The 25,815-nt window shown below is 42.9% G+C and overlaps 1 protein-coding gene across 4 annotated transcripts in view; it reads right to left on the minus strand.

Moving 5' to 3' along the window:
- The window catches only part of kalrna (kalirin RhoGEF kinase a), a 154,513-nt gene that overhangs the window by 66,779 nt on the left and 61,919 nt on the right, over positions 1-25,815 (minus strand). For all 4 annotated transcript variants that reach the window (XR_015716557.1, XM_087829726.1, XM_087829727.1 and 1 more), the window contains exons 12-25: positions 23,196-23,294; positions 22,986-23,117; positions 18,580-18,702; positions 12,097-12,288; positions 11,826-11,995; positions 9,831-10,005; positions 9,375-9,627; positions 9,068-9,234; positions 6,654-6,773; positions 5,264-5,332; positions 5,015-5,164; positions 4,781-4,930; positions 2,478-2,592; positions 2,223-2,338 (exon numbers count right to left, since the gene is read on the minus strand). Coding sequence is in view for 3 of the 4 variants with exons in the window: in XM_087829726.1 (XP_087685852.1) it covers positions 2,223-2,338; positions 2,478-2,592; positions 4,781-4,930; positions 5,015-5,164; positions 5,264-5,332; positions 6,654-6,773; positions 9,068-9,234; positions 9,375-9,627; positions 9,831-10,005; positions 11,826-11,995; positions 12,097-12,288; positions 18,580-18,702; positions 22,986-23,117; positions 23,196-23,294 (2,031 nt within the window). In the remaining variant the exon portion in view is untranslated. The remainder of the gene's footprint in view (positions 1-2,222; positions 2,339-2,477; positions 2,593-4,780; positions 4,931-5,014; positions 5,165-5,263; positions 5,333-6,653; positions 6,774-9,067; positions 9,235-9,374; positions 9,628-9,830; positions 10,006-11,825; positions 11,996-12,096; positions 12,289-18,579; positions 18,703-22,985; positions 23,118-23,195; positions 23,295-25,815) is intronic.

The following is a 25,815-nucleotide window of genomic DNA, read 5'->3' on the forward strand; positions in this document are numbered from 1 at the left end:
TCTCGTCCACAGTCTCGTCCGTAGTCTCGTCCACAGTCTCTTCCACAGTCTCGTCCGTAGTCTCGTCCACAGTCTCATCCAGAGTCTCATCCAGAGTCTCGTCCACAGTCTCTTCCATTCTCGTCCGTAGTCTCGTCCGCAGTCTCGTCCGTAGTCTCGTCCACAGTCTCGTCCACAGTCTCTTCCACAGTCTCGTCCACAGTCTCGTCCACAGTCTCTTCCACAGTCTCGTCCACAGTCTCGTCCGTAGTCTCGTCCACAGTCTCTTCCACAGTCTCGTCCGTAGTCTCGTCCACAGTCTCATCCAGAGTCTCGTCCACAGTCTCTTCCACAGTCTCGTCCACAGTCTCTTCCACAGTCTCATCCAGAGTCTCGTCCACAGTCTCTTCCATTCTCGTCCGTAGTCTCGTCCGCAGTCTCGTCCGTAGTCTCGTCCACAGTCTCGTCCACAGTCTCTTCCACAGTCTCGTCCGTAGTCTCGTCCACAGTCTCGTCCACAGTCTCGTCCACAGTCTCTTCCACAGTCTCGTCCACAGTCTCGTCCACAGTCTCATCCAGAGTCTCGTCCACAGTCTCGTCCACAGTCTCGTCCACAGTCTCGTCCACAGTCTCTTCCACAGTCTCGTCCACAGTCTCTTCCACAGTCTCATCCAGAGTCTCGTCCACAGTCTCTTCCAGTCTCGTCCACAGTCTCTTCCACAGTCTCATCCAGAGTCTCGTCCACAGTCTCTTCCAGTCTCGTCCACAGTCTCGTCCACAGTCTCGTCCACAGTCTCCCGCATTGACTGTTGTAATCCTCTCTTGCATGGTCCCCCCCATAAACCCCTCCATCAGCTTCAACTGGTTCAAAACTGCTCACATGATCACCAGAACTCCTCCTACCAGCACATCACTCCTGTCCTTCAGGAACTTCACTGGCTCCCAGTGAAAATCTGGATAATATACAAACTTCTGCTCACCTTGAAGGCCCTTCATAACCTCGCTCCTGCTCACCTCTCTGCTCCAGGCTGTGGGAGTCTCTCCCCTACATATAAGAAACACTGGTTCCAGTTTAAATCTCTGCTCATCTGTTCAAATCTGCATTTTCACTGTGAACGTTTATTTTATCTCCTGCTTTTTGTTTTTTATTGTTCTTCGTTGACATTGTTCTATTATGTGTTTTATTATGAAGTTGGATGTCTTGAAAGGTGCTTTTAAATAAATTAAATGCATTATTATCCTCTCCCGTCCACACTGCTCTGGACTGTCTGCAGCTGCCCGTCGGTGCATCAGTTCTGGACTCTGTGTGCAGCTACCTGCCCACTGTAGCCTGTCTCAACACCCAACACATCTTAACAATTACGTCTAAAACAACCAAAATGTTTGAAACCATGTCCAACATATTTGGTGTTCCAATTGCACCCTGCCCGTTTATTGCTATTTTTGGGGTGACGCCTTGTGATGCCAGTCTTTCCAAATCACACTCTGATCTTCTGGCCTTTTGCACTCTTTTGAAATGGAAAGAGCCACTTCCACCTGTATATGGGCGATGGGTTAAGGATGTCATGTACTATACTCAGCTGGAAAAGATCCGCTACACTGTAAAAGGTTCGGTTCGGAGGTTTTATGACACATGGCAACCTTTTCTTACTTACTTTGAAAGATTAAGTCCGGATACTATCGTGTGCGTGTGAGTGTTTTTTTGTTTTTTTTCCCTTGATGTTGTTCATTTATCTTATTATTTACTTTGTATCTGTAATTTTATTTGATCTCTTCTTTCCTCTTTGGCTGGGTTTTAGTTACACTGTTCTGGATAGGGGGGGCACGACTGTTTGTTAATATTGCTGTAATTGTTGTTGGAAGCAATTCTTTGTTCAATAAAAAGACCTTGATCAAAAAAAAACAACAACCAAAATGTGTGCAAACAATAAGTGTTGCTAGGCAACGCGGATGACAACCCTGTACGGCTCGAAGTACAACTGGAAAACATCCAGAATTCCCAATATACAAACACATTTTTGAAAAAGTCATGAAATATGAAAGGATGTGTTTTTAACAGCGTTGCATGATTTTTATAACCTTCTTAATTCAAACAGTGTTTATAGGTGCACGTCTGTGCAACGTTGTAATAATCATCCAGTGTTTACAAACCCAGCATTAACCTTTGTCATTTTATTGTTGCATTACTACTTATTAAAAAAGATTACTACAAAGCGTTCGTTCTTTGGACTTCACACACTCACCTGCTTGGCGCTGCGTTCAAACACCAGATACTGCTGACACTGGTCCAGCCGTCGTTTCTTTAATGTCCAGAAGTGCAGGACTCTGTTCTCTCTCTGCAGCAGCTCGTTCAGAATAGCTGCACACACCGACAGGGACAATAATCACAGAGTTCATCCCTGACTGCTACACAACCTTCCTAACTCGCCTATCGTGGACACGATCTACTGCACCTGACTGGAGGCAACACGCACACACGCTGCATCAGCAGCACTGACCTTTAACCTGTTGCTCAGGTCCCCTGGTGTGACCGGCAGCTCCGGGCATGCTCACATTGTTCCTGTGGATGTACTTCAGAAACACCTCTGCATTCCTCCGGGCCAGAGTGCACGCCTGTAACACACCGACATCAGTAAACATGCTGCTTGTCTGTGCGATGTGTTTGCTAATAAGTGCTCAAAGCTGTCGGGGACGTCCAGATGATCAGACCAGATAATGTCCCTGACACGCCCATGAACACCAGAAAACAGCGAGATCCACAGAGGCTGAAACACCAGGTGTAAAGGTGCTGCTGAGACAGGCCAGCACCAATGTTCCCTCTGAGCTGAGATGTGAGAGATTTGCCACGTTTGGCGCAAATCTTGTGTAGTTAGTGTGTAGTTAGTGTGTAGTTAGTGTGCAGTCAGTGTGTAGTGTAGTCAGTAGTTTTGTTGTGTGTGTCAGAACAATGAGGCGACTGCTGAGTGTTACAGGTGTTACAGCAGTGACACATCTGCTGCTGTCAGGCCTGCAGGTATCAGGCTGTTGTTCTCCTTCATCTCATAGTGGACAGAAATTATTTTTGGAGTGACACAAATAATTTGTGTGGCATCAGATTTGATGCAGAACAGCTGATTGTTCTGTAAATAGTTTGAAATGTTTATTTAAAAAAATGCCTTGGCTGCATTTTTAGGTAAACAGCTGCAAAAACTTTGTTGTTTGCAAAACTCAGTTACTTTTTTGAAGAAGTAACTATATAATTAATTACCCAACATTGGTCATTATTTACTGTATTCTGCAGACAGAGAGTTACAGACTCTCTCCCAGACCACAGACTCATCATACAGTCAGAGCTTTATAAATAAAAAAAAAGAAAGTTGTGTTTTCAAAATTGGAGTTCAAGTTATTTTTACCTCCAATAGTGTTAACATGCTACACAGGTGAACAAGATTGTTTTAAATTTTCATTGTAAGTGGGCTAAAGCAGTTAATTAAAAGTAGTCTAACATAAATGCTGTAATAAGATTACTTTAATAAACATGTAACTTGGATGGATTCGATGTGGTCGATGTGACCACAGTGCACACTTCTGCTGTTGCTCACAGCAGGGTTTTAATAGTTTTGCAATTTTCATTAGGTTTTATTTTTATTTAGTTTTGACTTCAGATTTTCAATTTTATATCAGTTTTAATTAGTTTTTACCAATTGTTTGCTAGTTTAGTTTAGTTTTTATTTTTTGAAAATCCTTAGTTTCAGTTTAGTTTTGATTAGTTTCAGTTATAGTTTTAGTCGTGTTTGCAATAATTAAGTGTAATCCCACAAATAAAGTAATCCCAAATTGGACTCTGGCGCTTTCTCCCGACTTTTCCTGACATGATTCTGCGCGTGGACGGAGCAGCAACACAGACGACTCGACTAACGTGCTGCCACCTGCTGGTATAATGAGACACAGCAAGAAAAAAATCTGGAAACTAAACTTCATTTTCACCCTTGACTCTTGTATGACACGCACACATCAATGAAAACTAAACACATTTTTGCTATAAATTCAGTTAATTTTAGTTAGTTTTGTGAAAACTCATTACAGTTTTAGTTAGTTTTCCTTTTTTTGTTTTTATTTTTATTTCCGTTAACGAAAATGTTTTTTCACTTCTAGTTTTTGTTATTTCGTTAGTTTTCGTTAACGATAATAACCTTGGCTCACAGTGGTCCAAGGGACGCTCAGGGAGTTTGTGTGTTCGCTCAGACACATGAAACATTAGAGGGAACATTGTCCAGCACGTAACAGCAGGGTGCAAGATGCTAGCAGGCAGGGCATACATGGAATGCCATAACCACGTGGCCGGCATAGTGTACAGGAACAACTGTGCCGAGTATAACCTGGAAGCCCCAAGGTCAACATAGGAGACGCCCCCAGGGTGGTGGAGAATGACCGAGCTAAGATCTTGTGGGACTTCCAGATACAGACGGACAAACTGGTGATGGCTAACCAACATAGTGGCAGACAAGCAGCAGGAGACGGCCGTTGTGATAGGTGTAGCTATACCAAGTGGTAGCTATCGCAGGGAGGAGGAACATGAGAAGCTGGAGAAGATGTGGAGGATGAAGGCAACAGTGCTAATCGGAGCACTTGGGGCAGTGACCATCAAGCTAGGCAAGAGTCTCCAGCAGGAACAACATCTGAGAACTCTTTTTATATATAGATTTTTTATATATATATGTTATTAGTTGTGTAGAATATGATGGCATCATCTGCATACATTATTTATCAAACATGGCCAGCAGCCTGCTTTGTTCTTTTAGACAGTGAGACATGAAATCACCTTGAGGAAGGCTTCTTTCTGCTCCAGGTGCTTACTGATCAGAGGCAGCAGGTGGTCGCTGTCGGACGAACTTCCCACTTTGTCGTGTGTGCCGCACCAGTCTTCATCGCGGCGGTACTCCTGCTCCAGGCTCTCCAACACACTGCACACCTGCACAGACGCACAAACAGTTACCTTCCCGTTGCTGATGTAAGAAAACAAAAACAGCGATGGCGGCGTTTGCTTGAAGCGCACCTGTTCAGATGTCTTGTAGAAGGCTACGGACGCGTTGACCAGCTTCAGACGGTCCTCCATCTTCAGCATCAGTTGCTGCCAGTGAACGGCAACCTTCTCAGCACAGCTTCGAATTGCCTCTGGATCATAATGACTCGCCTGTAGCATCATCTGATAAAAGGAGCAAAAGAGGTCACGATGGGCAGCTGTCAACTACTGACGACAGAGAAACGAAGGGAAACAGTTAGTCAGGCATTAAAGAAGATTCACCTCAGCTTTTTGTTGGACCTGCAGAGCACTCTGATGCGTCTTCTGGAGAGAGTTAGCGTGGAATAGAGACTGGAAGAGAGGAGATGTGGTTATTATCTCCACTATCACTCAGTTTAGGGATGCAACGATACCAATTTTTTCAAACCGATACGATACCGATACATGGATCTGAGTACTTGCCGATACAGAGTACAAAAACCGATACTTCTACCACACACACACACAAATGCAATGAATTGGAAGACAGGTTTTATTTTATTCTCTGCCGATAAAAAATAAAATCTTAATAAAAATGACCACAAAAAAATTTCAAGTGAAAAATAAGCACTTCTGTTAAATTATTGCAGAGTCTCCACATTGTAATTTAACAAAATATCACTGAACTATTGGCACTGTCTCGAGCTTTCAGAATAATAAATAAACACTTCTGTTTGGAATAAAATAAACTTTTAAATTATAGTGTCCATATGGTAAACAAACAAAATAATAATTATTATTAAATAAATAATAAAATATAAAAAATTATAAAATAAATAATAAATAAAATAATAATTGGCCCCCTAGTTGCCAATCTAAAAAACTACAACAGAAATGACAAGCCACCCTCTGATTAATGAAATAAGTTGGTATCGGTTCATGGTATCGGTTAACTTTTACGAGTATGAGTACACACACATTTTACAGTATCGGCCCCGATACCGATACCAGTATCGGTATCGGTACCGATACCAGTACCGATACCGATACCAGTATCGGTATCGGTGCATCCCTAACTCAGTTCAATATACCATTTCTAACATGCCTTTGTGGGGGTCTACACAAACACAAGGCTTAAAGGTTAAAGGGCTCTAAAACAAAAAGAGTCTTTAAAGTTTGACTCTGATCATTTACAGCTTTGATTACAATTCTGATAATTAAGCTGTATTAAAATGATCCTAACATTTCATTTCCTGTTTTATTTCAGTTAAATACAGCAGGAGGGAAAAACTACATGGAGGCAAAAGTTTATTTTATAATGTTGTGCACGAGTGGGTGAGCCTGGGTACACAGCAGCACATCAGCAGGAAGATGCAGGAGTCATATCATCAAGACACACACACACACACCTTCAGACTTCTGTGGTCAGCTATTTAAAGTAACACCACAGCATCCAGTGACAGCACTTAAAGGATTTAATGTGTGTGTGTAAGTGTGTGTGAAGCATCTGTTACTGTTCAAACTCAGAATGTAAATGACTGAGGTAAGCCTGGTTCACACACACACACACACACACACACACGTGCACATCTGCTACAATTCAAACCAGCACACACTGAAAAATTATTACTCATATACAGTAAAACTGGTTGGAGTACCAATAATTAGGTGATGTGTGTGTGTGTGTCTGTACCTCTATAGCCATCTGGAACTGCTCATGCTCCCTCTGAAGCTGCTCGGCCTCAGACAGCGAGCTGGCGTTGACCATGCTGGCGTTCAGCATGGACTCTCCGTTACGTATCCAACCCAACACCTAGACAACGAGTCAGACACCATGACAACGTACGACTTATATAAACATGCAGGTGTGGCGGGAAAGCCTCCCTCACTAACATCATATCTGTACTCATAACATGTAGACGCTGTGGAGCAACATGAGTGAAGCTTCAGTCCTGGACGACTAACACCTGCAAACATCTGTGAGCGTTTATCATGAGTAATGTTTTTATTAACACACTTACTGAAACATCTTTAATAATGTGTACATCCAAATATCAGTAGGACTACACCCTCGGACCTTTTGTGTGATGCTTCATTGTTAACAAAAGGAAACCTACAGCAGTGAAAGGTCAAAGGTTAATAAATAGACTGTTTTTGGCTTTGACTGATGTCTTAATGGACACACTTGCACTATGTTATGTTTGTCAGAACTTCAACTACACGACACACACAGCTTCTGAGAGTTTACAAAAAACTAGTGTAAAAAGATGAACCTGTGACATGTATGTGCTCCTCGGTAGGGGTGGGCGATAGAAACGATATAAATTTGGCCAACGATAGAGATTTTCACTATATCGCTCTATCGCGATAGCGCATGTTGATGTTTTGGTCGAAAGCATGGCAGCAGCTACAACCATTACCATCTGCAAATTATGGCGGGCGACAGTCACAGCAAAGAGATGAAGCACTTTTGAAATATGGGGAAAGCCAAAAAATGCTCTTCCTCCACTTCCGTAACATTGATTCATTAATGTTGAATTCTCTGCAGCTGCTCTGTTCCCATGTTGTTGCAGTATATTAATAACTAACCTCGTATCGTGGATGAATGATCTCAGTTGTTCTCCTGACTGAAGTTTGGCCCGTGTACAGCATCCTGCTATGCGATTGCATTTGTCCCTGACCACCAGAATCTCTCACGTTAACTTTTATCGAGTGGAAAAAAAGTTGGCGTTCATCCTCCAGCTTTACTGTGCTAATGTTATGCTAACATAGCTGTGTCGCTAGCAATCACGTAGCACAACATTATATACCAGGTAGTCCAACTTCAGTAACCCTGCAAACGTCACTGCTGTTTAGTTTCTGTCTTCATTTATGTTGGAAGTGATAGCAGAGCTGTACGTTTGAATTAGTTTCAGAAATCTCTGTCAGAACATGGTATGAAATGTTTAGGTGGAAGCTAGCGAGCTAACTTCCTGCTAACTTCTAACTCCGTTAAATTTAATAACTTCTGTTTTCATGGATGTTAAACTTAATTGTTACACCTGATAAAGCAGCAACGCTGATGATTTTATTAAAGAATTTAGACCGGTTTTAACTCTCAGTGTTCGTTTGACTTTGGGACCTGAAGCTGACGGAGTTTAGGACCCAGGTTCCTCCATGAAGCTCCTCACTACGGCAGCCGTAATGCTCTGACAATCCATCAAGCAGTGAGCTTACCAAAGTTGTACTAAAACATTTTTTAACAGATTTCTGCAGCCAAAATCGGTTCGAGGTCAGTAAGAACAACCAGAATTCATACATTAAAGGATTTTAAGTGCGCCTTATAGTGCGGAAAATACGTTATACAGAAGAAAAGAATATATCGTGATATATATCGTTACCGCACATGCTTTAAATTATATCGCGATAAGAATTTTAGGCCATATCGCCCAGCCCTACTCCTCGGGTTACATTTCTTTGTAACGCGGTGAAATCAACGCGTTCACATCCCAAAACGTAACATATGACACCATGTGACTGTGGCACCGCTCAGTGACATCTTCCCTCGCCCGGCTGCAGCTCTCCGCTCACAGCTCGACGTCCACATCAACAACAATCATTTAAGTGCAGAGAAGGAGTGATTTCCCTCAGGTGCGCCAACCTCCAACCCCATCCTGTTGGATTCCATCCAATCACAGGGACACGCGAGGTTGCCTTTGGCATTCCTATGGGACGCCTCGAAACATGACAAACTGTGAGTATGTGATGTGTGTTTGGAGTGAGAGTGGTCCTGTGAAAGATGACATTAGCCATGGCAGGCGAGTGATCTCAGACAGATAGCAGTGAGGGTGTTCCTGTGTGTTATTAGCACGTTGGCATGAGCTTAATAAATGATTCAGCTGTATCCATTTGCAGCAGTAGCAGTGTGCTTCCTGTCTACACAGCCTGGCTGTTGTTCCTGTCACTTCTCCAGCATCGAGCATGTTCAAAACGAGAACAGTCGATAACAACGTTGCTCTAGTTGGACTAGCTTTCTCTGAGTCTCGATGTTTTCCAGATCTGGGACAACAAACTGAAGCTAAATAGCAAAGTAGGTTAAAGATTCGTCGTCCCCGTGAGTGCCTTCACCTGTTTAACTTCTCCCTGCAGGTGGCGCAGCTGAAGAGTCTGCTCCAGCCGCGTGTGCGTGTGCTGCACGTTGACCTCCACCTCCTGCTGCTTCTCGTGCAGGAACTCCAGCAGCTCCTGAACCTGAGAGGCCAAGTCCAAGTCCTTCTCTCCTGTCAGCTCGATTCCTGTGACAAACACACACGTTCTGCTTCTGTCATGTCGACGAATTAGTGTAAAGGAAGTTGTGCGCTAAAGGCAGTGGATAAAAAAGTCAGATTCAAGTTCAGACCTCACGGTTCACTCCTGCGCTCCTCCTCCTCCTTACCTGAAGCCTGGACCTCCATGATGTACTGGTGCAGATCTTGACCCTGCTGCATCACCTCATAGGTCATGTTGTTCATGGCTGCTTTCCTCTCTGCGTGCCGCTTCAGCCGCTGTTCTGCCAGACCGATGTCCTCCGAGCCGGCGGACGAGGCACCGCCTCCCCCGCTGCTGCCGCTGCTGCTAGCACCCGAGCGGCCGGTGTCGTTCAGCTGACGAGACAGATCCTCGTTCCAAGCGTCTAGTTCTGCCGTGACCTGCCAGAGCGGGAAGAGTGAGCAATCATAAAGATTCAAGTGAACAACAGACCCGGTCCAGCAGCTGATTTGAGCCGACTTGTGCAGACAAAACCTCAAAATTAGCAAAATATTTTTTTCTATTCTGCTCGGTGAAAGAAAGCGCATTAATTGGCGTTAACACATCACGTCTAGTTTTGCGTGTCTGAGGGTAACTGCCTGACCTCTATCGTGTACTGCTCAAAGATTCGAAGCTGCAGAAAGATGTCCAGCTTGATTTTGCGTTCATGGAACAACTCCTCCATCTGGCCCTGGGCTTCATCCAGCTGCTGCAGCACACCCTGTATGTGCGCAATGGAACTGCAGTGTGGCGTCTTATTGGTGGACATGGCTGCATCCCTGCAAAAACACAGGATACAGGAGGAGACGATTCAAAATGGTCCAACTCGTATGCATTCCCAGGCTTCTGCAGCTCTTTGCAGACCCTACAGAGTAACCGAAGCACTGCCAGCATTCGTGCTTGTGCACGATGCACTGTGAGTTTATAACCTTGTGCTGGTGTCGTAAAAATAAAATAGGCTGAGTATTAATTAAAACATTATTGATCATTTGGAGAATAAAGCTGTAAAGATACTGTCGTTTCAAGACAAACTGCTGCTGCTCCCTCTGAGTTACTGAAATCCTGCTTCACAGTTGGAAGGAAATCATGTTTCATTAGCACATAAACAAAGAGTGGTGATCAGTATGAAGGCACAGCAGTTCCACCCTCCTGCAGTAAAGAGGCATTTTATAAAACAACTGTAAACTCTGGACTTTTTCCCCAAAGATCATTTCAGCTTTTTTCTCAAAATGATCGTTTTTTCTTTTACTCGTTTCTTCCAACCAACTTTTACAGCGTTCCAGCTGGATGCTCCAGTTAGTCCAACACTTCCCGGTGTCCTACAGGATGGATCAGCTGTGTGGGTCCTGACCAGTGTTGGTCAAGTTACTTGAAAAAAGTAATCAGTGACTAATTACTGATTACTTCCCCCAAAAAGTAATCCCATTACTTTACTGATTACTTATTTTCAAAAGTAATTAATTACTTAGTTACTTAGTTACTTTTTAAAAACACGATTTACAACCTGAATAGGTGATAAAGTGATAGATCTTTCAGCCCAATTCTACTTTTTCTACATAATCATCATACAAAATGTAATCAAATGGAAAAGTCTCTTTTTAAAACTTGTTTTATTAGTTTTAATCTTTTAACTTTATGCATCAAGCAAACATTTAATTATCTGCAACATTCTCTGACTGGAAGAAATTAGTTTAACATTTAAACCTATTTTCTGCACATTCCAGCTCATAAAATAAAATATTTTGTGTGTTTACACTCAGTCTTTCAAATAGATGCAAGTAAAACACAGCAGAAAATAAATAAAGTCAAAGACTAGCGGTCCTGTTGCTCTATTTTCACCTGTAAAGCAGGAGTGGGGTAGGCGGAGGTTTACCCTGGTGCAGGTGTGCCGCGGTCAGTGGAAGAATCCGCGAGTTTCTCTGTGAGTTTCCCATTACGTCGTAGCTACTCGGTGCTTGTTTGGAAGTTTAGGGGTTTTTTCGCTGTAAAAAGAAGTTTTCTTCCCACGCACAACGGACACTAATGTTTTTGTCACTTTTTATGGAATCAAACTCAAAGTAAGGTCAGTACTTCCACGCTTTAAACGCTGCACGCTCATACTCTCTCTGCACTCGATATATGATCCATTGTTGATCTGCACACAGCTGTTGTCACGAACGTCGCACTCGCTTACGTCACTGTCATGAGACATTCTCGCAAAAAACTCACGGTTTTAGTAACGCAGTAACGCAGCGTTCCTACGGGAAAGTAACGGTAATCTAATTACCGTTTTTGCAATAGTAATCCCTTACTTTACTCGTTACTTGAAAAAAGTAATCGGATTACAGTAACGCGTAACGCATTACTGCCCATCTCTGGTCCTGACACCACCCCTGAACTCGCTGCTCCACCCCTCCTGTTTCTGCTGCCATCACTGGGTTTCTGTTATTTCGTTTTGTGTAGTATTTATGTGTCTGTGTGTTTTCATGACATTTGAAGTATTGCTGCTACAATCTGAGATGCTCTATTAACTTCAGAAATCCTCATTTCACTGCTTCAGTTGTTAGTTGGTGTCAGCTTCGCCCTAATACTGCCATAATAAGAAGAGCGTGACTGTTACCTCAGCTGCTGTATTAGCTCCTCCCCCTCTTTAATCACATTGAGCGTTGCCTCCAGTGTGGCTGTTTGCTGCTGCTGGAACTGCTGGATCAGAGTCTGCACCGAGTCCACAGAATCGCAGCACACATCGTCCAGCAGCTGCTTCTGCAGCTCCTCCATCCACGACCACAGCTGGATGCAGACACGCAGACAGAAATGATCGTCAATGCAAAGAGAGTGAATAACACACATCACCTGTCTCTGTGGCTACATGGAATAAAAACTGTCCCCACCTCCTTCGTGTGTGTGTGGAAGGAGACAGACATGTCAAGCAGCAGCTTCCTGTGTTCCACCCGCCGGACAAAGTCCTGGATTCGCACTTCCAGGTGTCGAGCTGCCTTGTAGATTTCCTCCGGGTCACACTCTCCGGTCTGCGCGAGCTGTTCGGCCGCCTCCAGCAGCTTGTCTGCGTTGGTGTAAGTGTTCTGCAAGGTAGAGAAACATTTCCTTTGTTTGGTGTAATGAACCACGGCTGGCAGTGCACGATACCAAAAAGACAGTCGCCCTGAGCAAACACATTCAGATACAGACCAACGATTGATCTGCACTGTTGTCCAATCACAGTCTCCATACATTTTCAAACCCTCTGCCTTTCCTCTCACAGTTTGTCCAACAGAACATGTGACCACATTTCCTTTTGTCTCCAATGATTGATTCTTCCAGCCCCTAAAAGTCCAAAAATCAATACATATTGATGAAGCAGGGCTCTCTGGGGAGATGCCCAGCAGACAGTGTTTGCACCACCTGTACTCCAACTGTCAGGATACCCGGAGACAGATCATGTGTTTCGTGTGAGGAACCAAACGCCGACCACAGGACACAGAATCACAAAACCCGGATCACTAGGAAAACCTTGGAAATGTTGACATAAGAAATCTCGGGAGGAGCGCAGCAAAGGTCAGGGGGAAACTCGCACAGTATACACAGACAGGAGGTGATCGGGGAGTGCAACCACATGGGGACACAGCTGGGACAGATTAAGGAGGAGACAGAGGGAAGCCCAACAAAGACTGTCAAAATAAAACAGGAAACACAGAGATGCTGACCGGAGACACATGGGCATGACACGGAGGCAAAGCATGAATCATAATGAAGGAAAACCACGAAACTCAAACATATCAGAAGAACTAAACTGGAGGTTCACAGGAGCTGGAACCAAAGACTCAACAACGTCTGCACTCGCATCTTTCAGGATTTCTGGAGTCTCACACACACTGACACAAAGTACCCAGAATACTTCAAACAAACATCAGGAATATCAGGAGACCACCAGTTCAGTTTTCAGGGGTAAGGTCTCACTGTCATTAACTCCTGTAATCATCTCAGTCTTGTGTGAACTGAGAGTTTAAACATCTTAATATCAGTTTTCATTGCCTGTAATCTGTTACTGACAGACTGTCAAAGGCAGCAGTTACATTATAAACACTGAAATGTGTCTTTCTTTATCATTTGGTCTTCGAGGTTTAAGAGCTGTGGTTCAGATATGAACGACTGATGTTTGGTTTAAATAAACTGTCTCGACTGCTTCTTAGAGATATCAAAGTTTAGACACAGCCCATCATACGGGCGCTGTTTGAATGAAGAGCTCCTGTTTTCTGAAGCCTTTACTCGCCATAGTTTAAAGGCTCCTAAAGCTCCTCCTGCTGAAAAGGATGCATCATTGCATCAGGATAGACTGGTGAGAAAAATCTTATCTTATCCCATCTTATCTTAATGACCTTGTAGTACCATATCACCCTATTAGAGCACTTCGCTCTCGCTCTGCAGGCCTACTTGTTGTTCCTAGAGTATTTAAAAGTAGAATGGGAGGCAGAGCCTTCAGTTTTCAGGCCCCTCTTCTGTGGAACCAGCTTCCAGTTTGGATTCAGGAGACAGACACTATCTCTACTTTTAAGATTAGGCTTCAAACTTTCCTTTTTGCTAAAGCATATAGTTAGGGCTGGACCAGGTGACCCTGAATCCTCCCTTAGTTATGCTGCAATAGATGTAGGCTGCCGGGGGATTCCCATGATGCATTGAGTTTTTCCTTTCCAGTCACCTTTCTCACTCACTATGTGTTAACAGACCTCTCTGCATTGAATCATATCTGTTATTAATCTCTGTCTCTCTTCCACAGCATGTCTTTATCCTGTCTTCCTTCTCTCACCCCAACCAATCACAGCAGATGGCCCCGCCCCTCCCTGAGCCTGGTTCTGTCGGAGGTTTCTTCCTGTTAAAAGGGAGTTTTTCCTTCCCACTGTCGCCAAAGTGCTGCTCATAGGGGGTCATATGATTGTTGGGTTTTTCTCTGTATCTATGAAGCACCTTGAGGCGACTTTTGTTGTGATTTGGCGCTATATAAATAAAATTGAAAGAAAGAAAGATAAAAGAAAAAACATTTTGGTGAATCCTTAAAATGTTCAAATGGTTGTTTTTATATCAGGTTCAATTTTGATTCTTAAAAAATCATGAACATGAATTAAAACATGAATCCTCCTTTTGCATTTTTAAACAGTGATTTTGTTATTTGAGAATCTTTTTCCTCTTGATGCAAATATAACATTGATCCTTTTCCAGGGTCGTGGGGAGGCGGAGCCTATCCCTGCTGTTTCAGGGTGAGAGGCGGGCTACGCCCTGGACAGGTCGCCAGTCTGCTGCAGGGCTAACACTAAGACAACATCCACACTTACACTCACACCTATGGGCACCTCAGAGCTACCAATAACCAAGCCCCACTAACTGCATGTCTTTGGACTGTGGGAGGAAGCTGGAGTACCCGGAGAGCAGCCACACGGCAGGGACAACATGCAAACTCCACACAGAAAGACCTGATGGTGGACTTGAACTCAGGACCTTCTTGCTGTGAGGCAACAGTGCTGACCACTGATGATTTTGTATAATTTATTCCAAAAACTGTCCAAATGCATCACTTTGTTTTATGAGGTTGAAGATACTGCCAGATTTGATAAGAAGAGGAGAACATCATCGGGGTAGAGATATATAAGATGTGCTTGTCATTCATTGGATTCCAGTCAAAGCTCGGTGTATCTCAGCGCTCCAGGTCGAGGGCCAACAGCACTGGTGGAGGAGGGCACCCTTGTTGGGTAGGTCGCTGTTATTGGTTTAGAAGTCCTTCCATTTGTTACGCTTGCCAATCGGCTCTGTGTGTAAAATTCTGATCCTCTTGAGAAACACAAACCAAAACCCAATCTGGGAAATTAGATGGAACCAATCGAAGGCCTGTTTAGCATCCAATGATATCCAAGTATCTTTAGTATCAGAGTTTTCTGACATTATGTGTAGTAATTCTTATTAGGGATGCACCGATACTGATACTGGTATCGATACTGGTATCGGGTATCGGTGCCGATACTGTAAAATGTGTGTGTACTCATACTCATAAAAGTAAACCGATACCATGAACCGATACTAACTTATTTCATTAGTCAGAGGGTGGCTTGTCATTTCTGTTGTCGTTTTTTAGATTGGCCACTAGGGGGACATCCCGCGCTAAACAGGCACAGGGTTAGGCGAGTGAGACTGGCAGCTCCAGATAAAAAAGAGAAACTGGAGGCTGCTGTAGCTAGGCTAAACAACTCAGCTTTAACTCAGGTTTTGGAAAAGCGATGAAAAATGTCAAGAGAAAATCCACGGGCAGTTTAAATAACAGAGGCTCTGACTCATTTTATCGCTCTGGATGACCAGCCAATGCCGGTCGTGGAAAACAGAGGATTGAACCGTCTTCTCAGCATACTCGAGCCGCGATATGAAATATAATAAATAAACAGAAGCGTTTATTTATTATTCTGAAAGCTCGAGACAGTGCCAATAGTTCAGTGATATTTTGTTAAATTGTGGAGACTCCGCAATGATTTAACAGAAGTGCTTATTTTTCACTTGAAATTTTTTTTGTGGTCATTTTTATTAAGATTTTATTTTTTATCGGCAGAGAATAAAATAAAACCTGTCTTCCAATTCATTGCATTTGTGTGTGTGTGTGTGGTAGAAGTATCGGTTTTTGTACTCTGTATCGGCAAGTACTCAGATCCAAGTATCGGTTTGAAAAAATTGGTATCGTTGCATCCCTAATTCTTATATTATATAAGAAACTTTGAATAAAACCACCTTCAGAAGATTCCTTATACACTTATAGACGAGGGCGTAACCTTTGTTCTTTGAATTTTTCAGGTCCTGGTGTTTTGCCACTAATGTGTAGAGTCTCTGCAAGGGCCTGATGTCCACTTACGAGGACGTTATGCTGCCACTGTTCTATTGAAATTTAAAACTAATGTCCTCTTATGTGAATCTCATTTTTCTCAGAAACAAAAATCAGGTAATTCTTTGTTTTCACATTCATCAGGTGCCCATCAGCCCAAACGGCACAGAGAAATTAAAAACGCACTCAGGTCTTAGGAGGTTAAATATGCATTTAGGTTACACTCTGTGATTCTGCAGGTGTGTGTGCGACTGTTTCTCTGTGTTAGCTGTATGACTGCACAGGGTGGACTCACCCTATAGTATGGAGGGGCTCCAACCCCCACAGACAGCTGGACAAAAGGTCGACTGATGGTCCGACACAATAAATACATCAGATAAATGCTCCCACACTAATGTAGACTCCATACAAAAGGCTGTTATCTTGTCAATAAGCTGCAACAACCAATCACCTGTAATAAGTAACTGCTCATAGACACAATCCACATACCAAACGTTGTACACACATATTTTCAGTTTTCAGTTGAGACGTCCTAATCAGCCAACACGTCTCTGTAGTGAAGCAGGCGACTGAGCCAACGCTCTCTGAAGAAATGAAGGCTTAAAGCAGGGAGGAGAAGTTGGAAGATGACGACTTCAGAGGCAGTAAAATAGTATTTAAGTCATTCTGTTTGATGTTCGGGAGGTTTAGACGCTCACAATCAGATGAGCAATGACACAGCATATCAAATCATAAACTACTACTTAACCAAAATGACAACTTTCACAGTATACGAGAAAAGCAACATCACAAAGACTTGCAGACACGTGCCACGTCTTCCTGTTTGTGCAGATATACTTAGATATTCATCTGACACGTGCTACATGTATCCAAGTTGCAAAACCACGAGGGAAAGAACAGAGAGTCATGGAAACACTGGTGATCTGAAGGATAATCCTAATCCAGAGTGTAAATATCCGATTATACAACTACTCTTTATAGGATTACCACTCGCTTCTTTATGGGATTATCCCTTTACTGTATTAACCAATGTAACAGATTCCAGTTACACCGATGCTTCCTGGTACTTACAGACAGCTCTGACACGACTCCAGTTAAAAAGATCAATTAATAAAAGATCAATATATTGTTTTTGCAGAGAACTTGAAAAACTTTTTTCTAGGGATGCAACGATACCGATTTTTTCAAATCGATACTTGGATCTGAGTACTTGCCGATACAGAGTACAAAAAACAATACTTCTACCACACACACACACACACACAAATGCAATGAATTGGAAGACAGGTTTTATTATATTTCCTGCCGATAAAAAATAAAATCTTAATAAAAATAACCACAAAAAAATTTCAAGTGAAAAATAAGCACTTCTGTTAAATTATTGCAGAGTCTCCACATTGTAATTTAACAAAATATCACTGAACTATTGGCACTGTCTCGAGCTTTCAGAATAATAAATAAACACTTCTGTTTGGAATAAAATAAATACAAATTAGGTTTGAGAATAAATTAAACTTTTAAATTGTTGCAGAGTGTCCATATTGTAAACAAACAAACAAAATAATTATTATTAAATAAATAATAAAATATAAAAAATGATAAAATAAATAATAAATAAAATAATAATTGGCCCCCTAGTGGCCAATCTAACAAACTACAACAGAAATGACAAGCCACCCTCTGATTAATGAAATAAGTTGGTATCGGTTAACTTTTACGAGTATGAGTACACACACATTTTACAGTATCGGCCCCGATACCCGATACCAGTATCGGTATCGGTGCATCCCTACTTTTTTCCATATGAAGAGAATAAAATGACAGAGGAGAGATGACAAAACGACTAAGAGAGAGCATCGCAGCAACAATAATGTTGTACAAGGACTTTTATTGTCTGAAGCCTATAAATAAATCAGCCCTTGGACTTTACGCCACGCGGCCCGTGCACCGGCAGACGAGGGGCCAAATCTGACCGACACATGATCCAGGCTTCACAACTTCAGCTGCATATAAAGTCAAGTCGACATTCATTTTTATCTCACGTTAAAACCAACCACAGCCGGCCAAAGTGCCACAGTTAGGACTGCAAAAATAAACACACAATAAAAGATAAAGTTAGGAGGCTGAGTGAGCTGTTCATGTGAAGCTTCAAACGCACACGAGATCACTTTGAGCTGTTTGTTTAACACAGGACAAACTGCAGCGGTGAAATCGAGGAATGGATGTGGATAACATCTTCTGCAGAGCTTTCAGAAAAGCCTTCGACCATATATGGTCGTGTAAAGGCATTTCCTAATGCTTCCACCAGCAGGCACGGTGCTTTAGAAAATTTGGAATTAATCAGAGCAAATAACTAACAGATGTTTGCACAGCGAGCAGATAAACGTGATTAAAAACAATCCAAAACTGACCTTTTTTTATTTCTGCTGCTAACAAGACCTAGACGAGTTGGACCTGCTCTTGTTCAGCTAAACTGCAGCACAACATAAAACAACAGAAAAGATCAAATCCAATAACTTACCTGAGCTACATCTTCAAAGTCGTCGTGTCTCTTCTGCAGGGCTCGGGCTCTGTGGAGGGATTTCCCGACGCCCGTGTGTTTGCTGAGGAAAGCCTCGCCGTGGTTTTCTATCCAGTCCATCACCTGGACGGGAGAAAACACCTTCGTTAGATCATCCCCGAAGACACAGATTTAAGGTCACCTGCTAAACCTCTCGTTTCTGCTTCCAACTCTTATTCTGCCGACATGTGTAGAAATACACAGAATGGTCTCAGAGCTCATGAATAAAGAATGAAATCAATGAAACCTTCATGATCTGGGTGGGAAATGTAGGTCACTGCAGCTGAGGAGAACAGGATGTCTCCATGCTATGTTTTTCATATTTCGTATGTTATGAGCTGTTAGCTCTGTGGCTTTTGTAGCCCTTTCTCCCCTGGACAGTAACCCCAGTACTGGTCCCAGTTCATCAGACTGGGAATAAACACGTTTTTGGCCTGTAAAGGTTTGAGAGCCACTAAAACTCTGACTAAAATAATTTGCTGAAAGAAATTGTGGTTTCTTAAAATATATTATTGGCTATTAAGTGGCATAGTGGTGGTCCCTTCGTTCCACAAGGGGTAGTGGGTGACCTGCCTGTGGAATTTCAATGTACAGACTCCAGAGTCAACCTGCACCTCCACAGTTTGGTTAGCTGAGAAAAATCCTGAGTGTGTAGTTCCCTGCAGCTGACTGGTTACTTGTTCACTTGATGACGTCAGAATGTTTCCACTGCTACACACTGCTGTGTGCCATGTAGGGGTGGGGAAAAAATGGATACTGTGTAGCATCCTGATATTTTGTTTGCTAATAATGTATGGATACAGGGACAGCAGAAATCGATACTTTGTTACAAAAAGGTTTTTGTGCTCTGACTTCAGAGCATGTTGATCCTTTTTCTGAGCAAGAATCCTGACATTCCTTCACTGTCCAAATGTGTTTAACTTGTTTTTGGCAGCAATAAACATGACAGTTTACTTATTTTAATTTAAGACATGTTTTATTTTAATTAAGTTTAAAACTTTTTTATTTAATGTAAAATTATATTTTGTTTTAATTTACTTTCAAATTCTTCAGTTGCTGAAGGGGCTGCATAGTTTTCATAAACTGCATAGTTCAGAATAGCTATAATTGTACCAGATGGTTGATTCAGTTAAGTTGGACTAGACTGTAATACAAACCGTTCAGTTTGTCAACAATCAAACTGAAATGAGAGAAAGACTGAGTGTGAGACTTTGATATTAGAGAAAATGAATATTGATAAAGTTTACCTTTATGTACAGAATCTGAATATCGCAAAATATTTTTAAAAATTGCAATAATATCGTATCGTGCGTTAAGTATTGTGATAATATCGTATCATGGGATGTATGGTGATTCCCACCTCTAGTGCCATGTAAGATCAAACAAATCAATGCAATGTAATCAGAGTTTGGACATGAAACCAAATGTTGGATCTCTCACTCATTACTCTTTGAGTCTCCTGCAGGACATATATATGTATATATAGCTGTGTAAATACAGTGACAATAATTTGAAGACATTCAGATGTCCAATAATAAATGGAAACGAGGTGCACGGTGTACTAACAGAGGCCCATTCTTTCCATTAAATGTTCATACTGAAATATTGACATGTCTTCATTTCTGCATGTTACGCATGACTGCTGCAATAAAATATGAATCCAGGCAGCCTGTCTTCTATCCAGTAAGACCAGCAGCTCAGAAAACCTCTGGATCCTAAGGATTAACATCCAGCCTGTTGCACATTAGCAAATGATGCGTTTCAAGGCCTTGAAGCAACAGCGTGCACTCATGATGTCAGTGCAGCAGGTCCAGCTGGAGCCGCAGAGAGGTCAGCGTCGGGTCACGATGCACACAGACTGAAACTGCAGCTGGACTGTCTTTGGCGATCCACTCAGCCTTCACGTCTGCATCTCTCACTCTTCATGGGGTCATGTATATCCTGTAGCATTAGCACTCGTGGAACAGCCTTTTTTAGTGATTCATGCACGATTGTATAAAGTCGCTTCTCACTTTCTGTGCCTGTGCCTCTCTCTCTGGGGGCTCATAGAAAGTGATGCATGACAAGCACAACTTGCAAAGCTCTGCTTTAAGTGAATTTATAACCCACTGATATGATCTCTTCTTCAGTCTGTCTCTTTGTCTTCTTACTTCTCTTAAACACTCTCCCACAGTCTCCCCAGGGTCAAATAAATATTTGCATGGCGCCAAAACTTGGAGCATTCATCTGTGAGTTTGCAGCTCTAACTCGCTCTGCCAAGGCCTGTTTGTACATACACTAAATGCATTAGAGCTGCAGACACATCAGGCCTGTGCAAATGAATTCAATGTGCTGATATGTGTCTGTCCTCCAGAAAAGTTAAAGAGTGTTTTTATATTTCCCCCAAAGAAATATAAAAACACATATGTACAGCTGGGCCTTGCATGAAAATTCAACAAAGTGGGATTCGTTAACAAAACCTCCTGTACTGTGCGAAAGCTTCACCACACATCATCACACTGACCGACCTGGACAAGCAAACGCTGGCACCACCTGGACCTGCATGTTGTCAGAGCCGAGCTGGTAAATGCATTAGTGATTCACCGTCCCAACCACCTGTGTGTTTATAGCCAGCTAGCTTTCATGTGTGAGGTTCACTTGTAGAAGCTCAGACGTTCAGTCTCACTGAATAACAGCTTCAAGGATTTGGAAAGCTGCACGGAGCTCGCACTTCCTTACAGCATAGCTCTACACTCAGACGTGGAAAATACACACGACTGAAACATGGAGTGACGTGCAATGCCACCCCTCGCTTTCTTTATTTAATAAAAATAGGAAATACTAACAGTGATTCGGTGACACACTGACTGCTTCAATAAAGGCCATGACTGAAAGTGCTTCACTGTGTTGCTTTCACTTGATGGTTTATTCCTTGAGTTTGGGACCTTTTTATGCCTGCATGACTCATAGGTCATAGGTCATAGGTCAGCGTTGAGTGGATTACTAAAAACTCTCTTTAGTCCACTACTGATTTTAAAGGAAAACTATTGCTACATTAAAGTCTAAATATAAAGAAATGTGGGGGAGGCTGAGACTTTTGCACAGTAATGTTTAACCATGTACCTGCTGTTCCTTACTGAACCTATAGGTGGCACCGTCTGAATTGGAGCTGCATGTGTTAAAGCCCAGCACACTACTGCTGAAGTTTGATGCAGAGACACTGAAAGTCGTTTCATGTTAGTGATTTTATTTAACAAAGAACAAAAACCTGCTCAGGCAGAGATGAATGGACTGATGTAAATGGTAAATGGTCTGTATTTATATAGCGCTTTACTAGTCCCTAAGGACCCCAAAGCGCTTTACATATCCAGTCATCCACACATTCATGCACACATTTACACACTGGTGATGGCAGCTACATTGTAGCCACAGCCACCCTGGGGCGCACTGACAGAGGCGAGGCTGCCGGACACTGGCGCCACCGGACCCTCTGACCACCACCAGTAGGCAACGGGTGAAGTGTCTTGCCCAAGGACACAACGACCGAGACTGTCCAAGCCGGGGCTCGAACCGGCAACCTTCCGATTACAAGGCGAACTCCCAACTCTTGAGCCACGATCGCCCCTGGTGCTTGGTTGTATCTCATTCCTGGTGCCTCACTATCTGACGCCAGAGCACTTTGTCACCACGATGTTCCCACCACGCACGTCTGAGGCAGAAACAGAAGGCAGCAGAGAACGTGGGGTACGCGTCTGCACAGTTCATCACACACATCGGTCATTGCTGTCGGTGATGCACGTGTGTCAATGTGTCAAACTGGAGCCACAGGGCTGGGCTGACTGTGGACCGTCCACACTAAGTAGAGTCTCCAGTGGGGCCCATTGTAGGCCTGCAGTGTATGTATGCACAGCATGCCCACACTCTAGATGTGGACTGCAAGCTTCCCCACAGGAAGCCATGTGGGGGGACCCCCAAAACTGCTGTGGGCTTTGCATTGGCACATTGGAGTTCCCTGCCCACACTGCCCGACAGTTACAGCCACTGCTACCCACTGTTGGCCAGCACGGGGACATTTGCTAGGATGGGATGAGAATATTTCCATCAAAATCAAAACTGTAATCATTCTGGCTGATATCTCCACCATGTAGACATGTCCAGGCATGCGCGCCATGATTTCACCACACAGCTCAGGAGATCACAACAGAGGCGCAAGTACAACGGGGCAAAACGGGTCTTTCACTGATAGATGGAAAAATAGCAGCCCATCTGAAAAAAGAAGCTGGTCTTCAATGAGAGACTGACCAGAAGGATGGAAATATAACGTGTTTATGGATCTGTTCTCAGAACCTTTTGGTCACGCCCTGAACGCATCGTTGCCGTGTGTTTACCTGCTGGACATCTTGCTGGAATACACAGAGCTGCAGTCTCTGGTGCAATCGGACCTTTCGATGTTGCCAAATGTTCTCCAGACGCCGCTGATGGTGAAGAACCTCATGAACCACGTCCAAGATACAGTGCACCTACAGAGAAACACGAATGTTAGCTTAATCGGTAGATGGTGTCGGCATGTTTCCTGTTGGTAACACAGGGATACTGACCGCTTTGGAGTAATTTGCAGTGGCTGTAAGAGATTCCGAGTTGCCTGGACTGAGAGGCCTCTGGAGGACATCCAGCAGGGCTTTACCATCCTGACTCACCTGCAAACACATATATCACATGAATCACGTGAGCAGCAGTCAGCAGTGCTACAACTATAAAAGTCTTAATATGTTGACATTTCTAGGATTTAAATGGTTGTGGTCATTACAATAAAACAAAAAAACGACTGCCACCTACAAACTGTTCAACGCTCAAAGAGCTTTATACAATACGCCCCATTGAACCAGCTGCTGTTGTGATTTGTCACTATGTAAATAAGACTGAATTGAATCTCTGACCACCAATCACAGGATTATCCTCTGCGAACTGTCTTATTTGTGACACTTTAACAGATTCCCCGATGACAGTGCTTCTTCGTCCACCATGCTTTGCACAGTGTGCACAGAGGTCACCAACTTTCAGCATCAAATGCTAATGACCTCCAAACTCCATGTGGCTCTTCAGATTAGTTCGAGAGCAGTTTGCAGAGAGCTTAATGGAACGGGTTTCCATAGCTAAGCAACTCTGAGGCTTTACGTCACCAAACACAACGCAAACCATCCGATGCAGTTGGGTAAAGCACACCGGCGCTGGACTCTGGAGCAGTGGAGACGTGCTCTTTGGAGCGTCAAATCATGCTTCTCCGTCTGGCGATGGATGAATCTGGGTTTGGAAGCTGTCAGGATAATGGCACTTCTGACTTGAGCATGGAGCAAGTTAGATGTGGAAGAACTCTGGCTAGCACAGAGTCCTGACCTCAACCCGATAGAGGGTGAAATAGCCGGGACCAGACCTTCTGTCTGACCTCGCAAATGCGCCTCTGAGAAAAATGGTCAAAAGTTTCGATGAACGCTCTGCTAAACATTGTGGAAAACAATCACTCTGAGAAGAGTGGAAGCTGCTATAGCTGCAAAGGGTGGGCCATTAAAGCCTTATGGATTAAGAATGTGATGTCACTCCAGTGCATCTGCACACGTATGTGGGTGAAACCAGAAACACACATTTTCCTTAAAGAAATAAACGTGTAAGCAAAAATAAACTTTGGGGCAACAGTCAGATGTCCGTACTTTCCTCACCTTAAGAACTCCAATACCAGTGTCCTGAACTGCAGTGACAGCAGTCATTGTTCCAGTTGAGTCTGGCACACAAACCAGTTTGTTCTCAGCTGTGGGTTCTGGTTAGACTGGTGTTCTAGTGTGGAACAGATCTGAATATGTGGCAGAACAAGCTAAACTGTCCCAGCAGCTGCAATCCATCATGGACTGTATGACTGTGAGACTCGAGACTACTCACAACCATAGGCAGTGTTGGTCAAGTTACTTGAAAAAAGTAATCAGTAACTAATTACTGATTACTTCCCCCAAAAAGTAATCCCGTTACTTTACTGATTACGTATTTTCAAATGTAATTAATTACTTAGTTACTTAGTTACTTTTTAAAAACACGATTTACAACCTGAATAGGTGATAAAGTGATAGATCTTTCAGCCCAATTCTACTTTTTCTACATAATCATCATACAAAATGTAATCAAATGGAAAAGTCTCTTTTTAAAACTTGTTTTATTAGTTTTAATCTTTTAACTTTATGCATCAAGCAAAAATTTAATTATCTGCAACATTCTCTGACTGGAAGAAATTAGTTTAACATTTAAACCTATTTTCTGCACATTCCATCACATAAAATAAAATATTTTTTGTGTTTACACTCAGTCTTTCAAATAGATGCAAGTAAAACACAGCAGAAAATAAAGTCAAAGACTAGCGGTCCTGTTGCTCTATTTTCACCTGTAAAGCAGGAGTGGGGTAGGCGGAGGTTTACCCTGGTGCAGGTGTGCCGCGGTCAGTGGAAGAATCCACGAGTTTCTCTGTGAGTTTCCCATTACGTCGTAGCTACTCGGTGCTTGTTCGGAAGTTTAGGGTTTTTTTCGCTGTAAAAAGAAGTTTTCTTCCCACGCACAACGGACACTAATGTTTTTGTCACTTTTTATGGAATCAAACTCAAAGTAAGGTCAGTACTTCCACGCTTTAAACGCTGCACGCTCATACTCTCTCTGCACTCGATATATGATCCATTGTTGATCTGCACACAGCTGTTGTCACGAACGTCGCACTCGCTTACGTCACTGTCATGAGACATTCTCGCAAAAACATCACGGTTTTAGTAACGCAGTAACGCATTGTTCCTACGGGAAAGTAACGGTAATCTAATTACCGTTTTTGCAATAGTAATCCCTTACTTTACTCATTACTTGAAAAAAGTAATCAGATTATAGTAACGCATTACAAGTAACGCGTTACTGCCCATCTCTGGCCATAGGGGACCACTGCAACACAAATCCAACAACTAAAATGTCAAAAAGATGTCAAGAGATTATGTGTCGCAAAATATATCTGATGCACCTGTACAGCCCACTCAAGAGAAAGGCTTCTATAAATGAATTAGCATGGCGCATTTGCATAAGTATGCAAAAACAATGTTTGTCACATGGTTGTACAGATTATTGAAAACCAGAATCCAAAGGATCTGAATCCACTGCAACTCTCTGCAGGCATGACAGATCCCATTTTTGTGTGATGTT

This window comes from Neolamprologus brichardi, chromosome 16 (assembly GCF_056152115.1).
Source record: "Neolamprologus brichardi isolate AB-2024 chromosome 16, ASM5615211v1, whole genome shotgun sequence".
Taxonomy (NCBI): Eukaryota; Metazoa; Chordata; class Actinopteri; order Cichliformes; family Cichlidae; genus Neolamprologus; species Neolamprologus brichardi.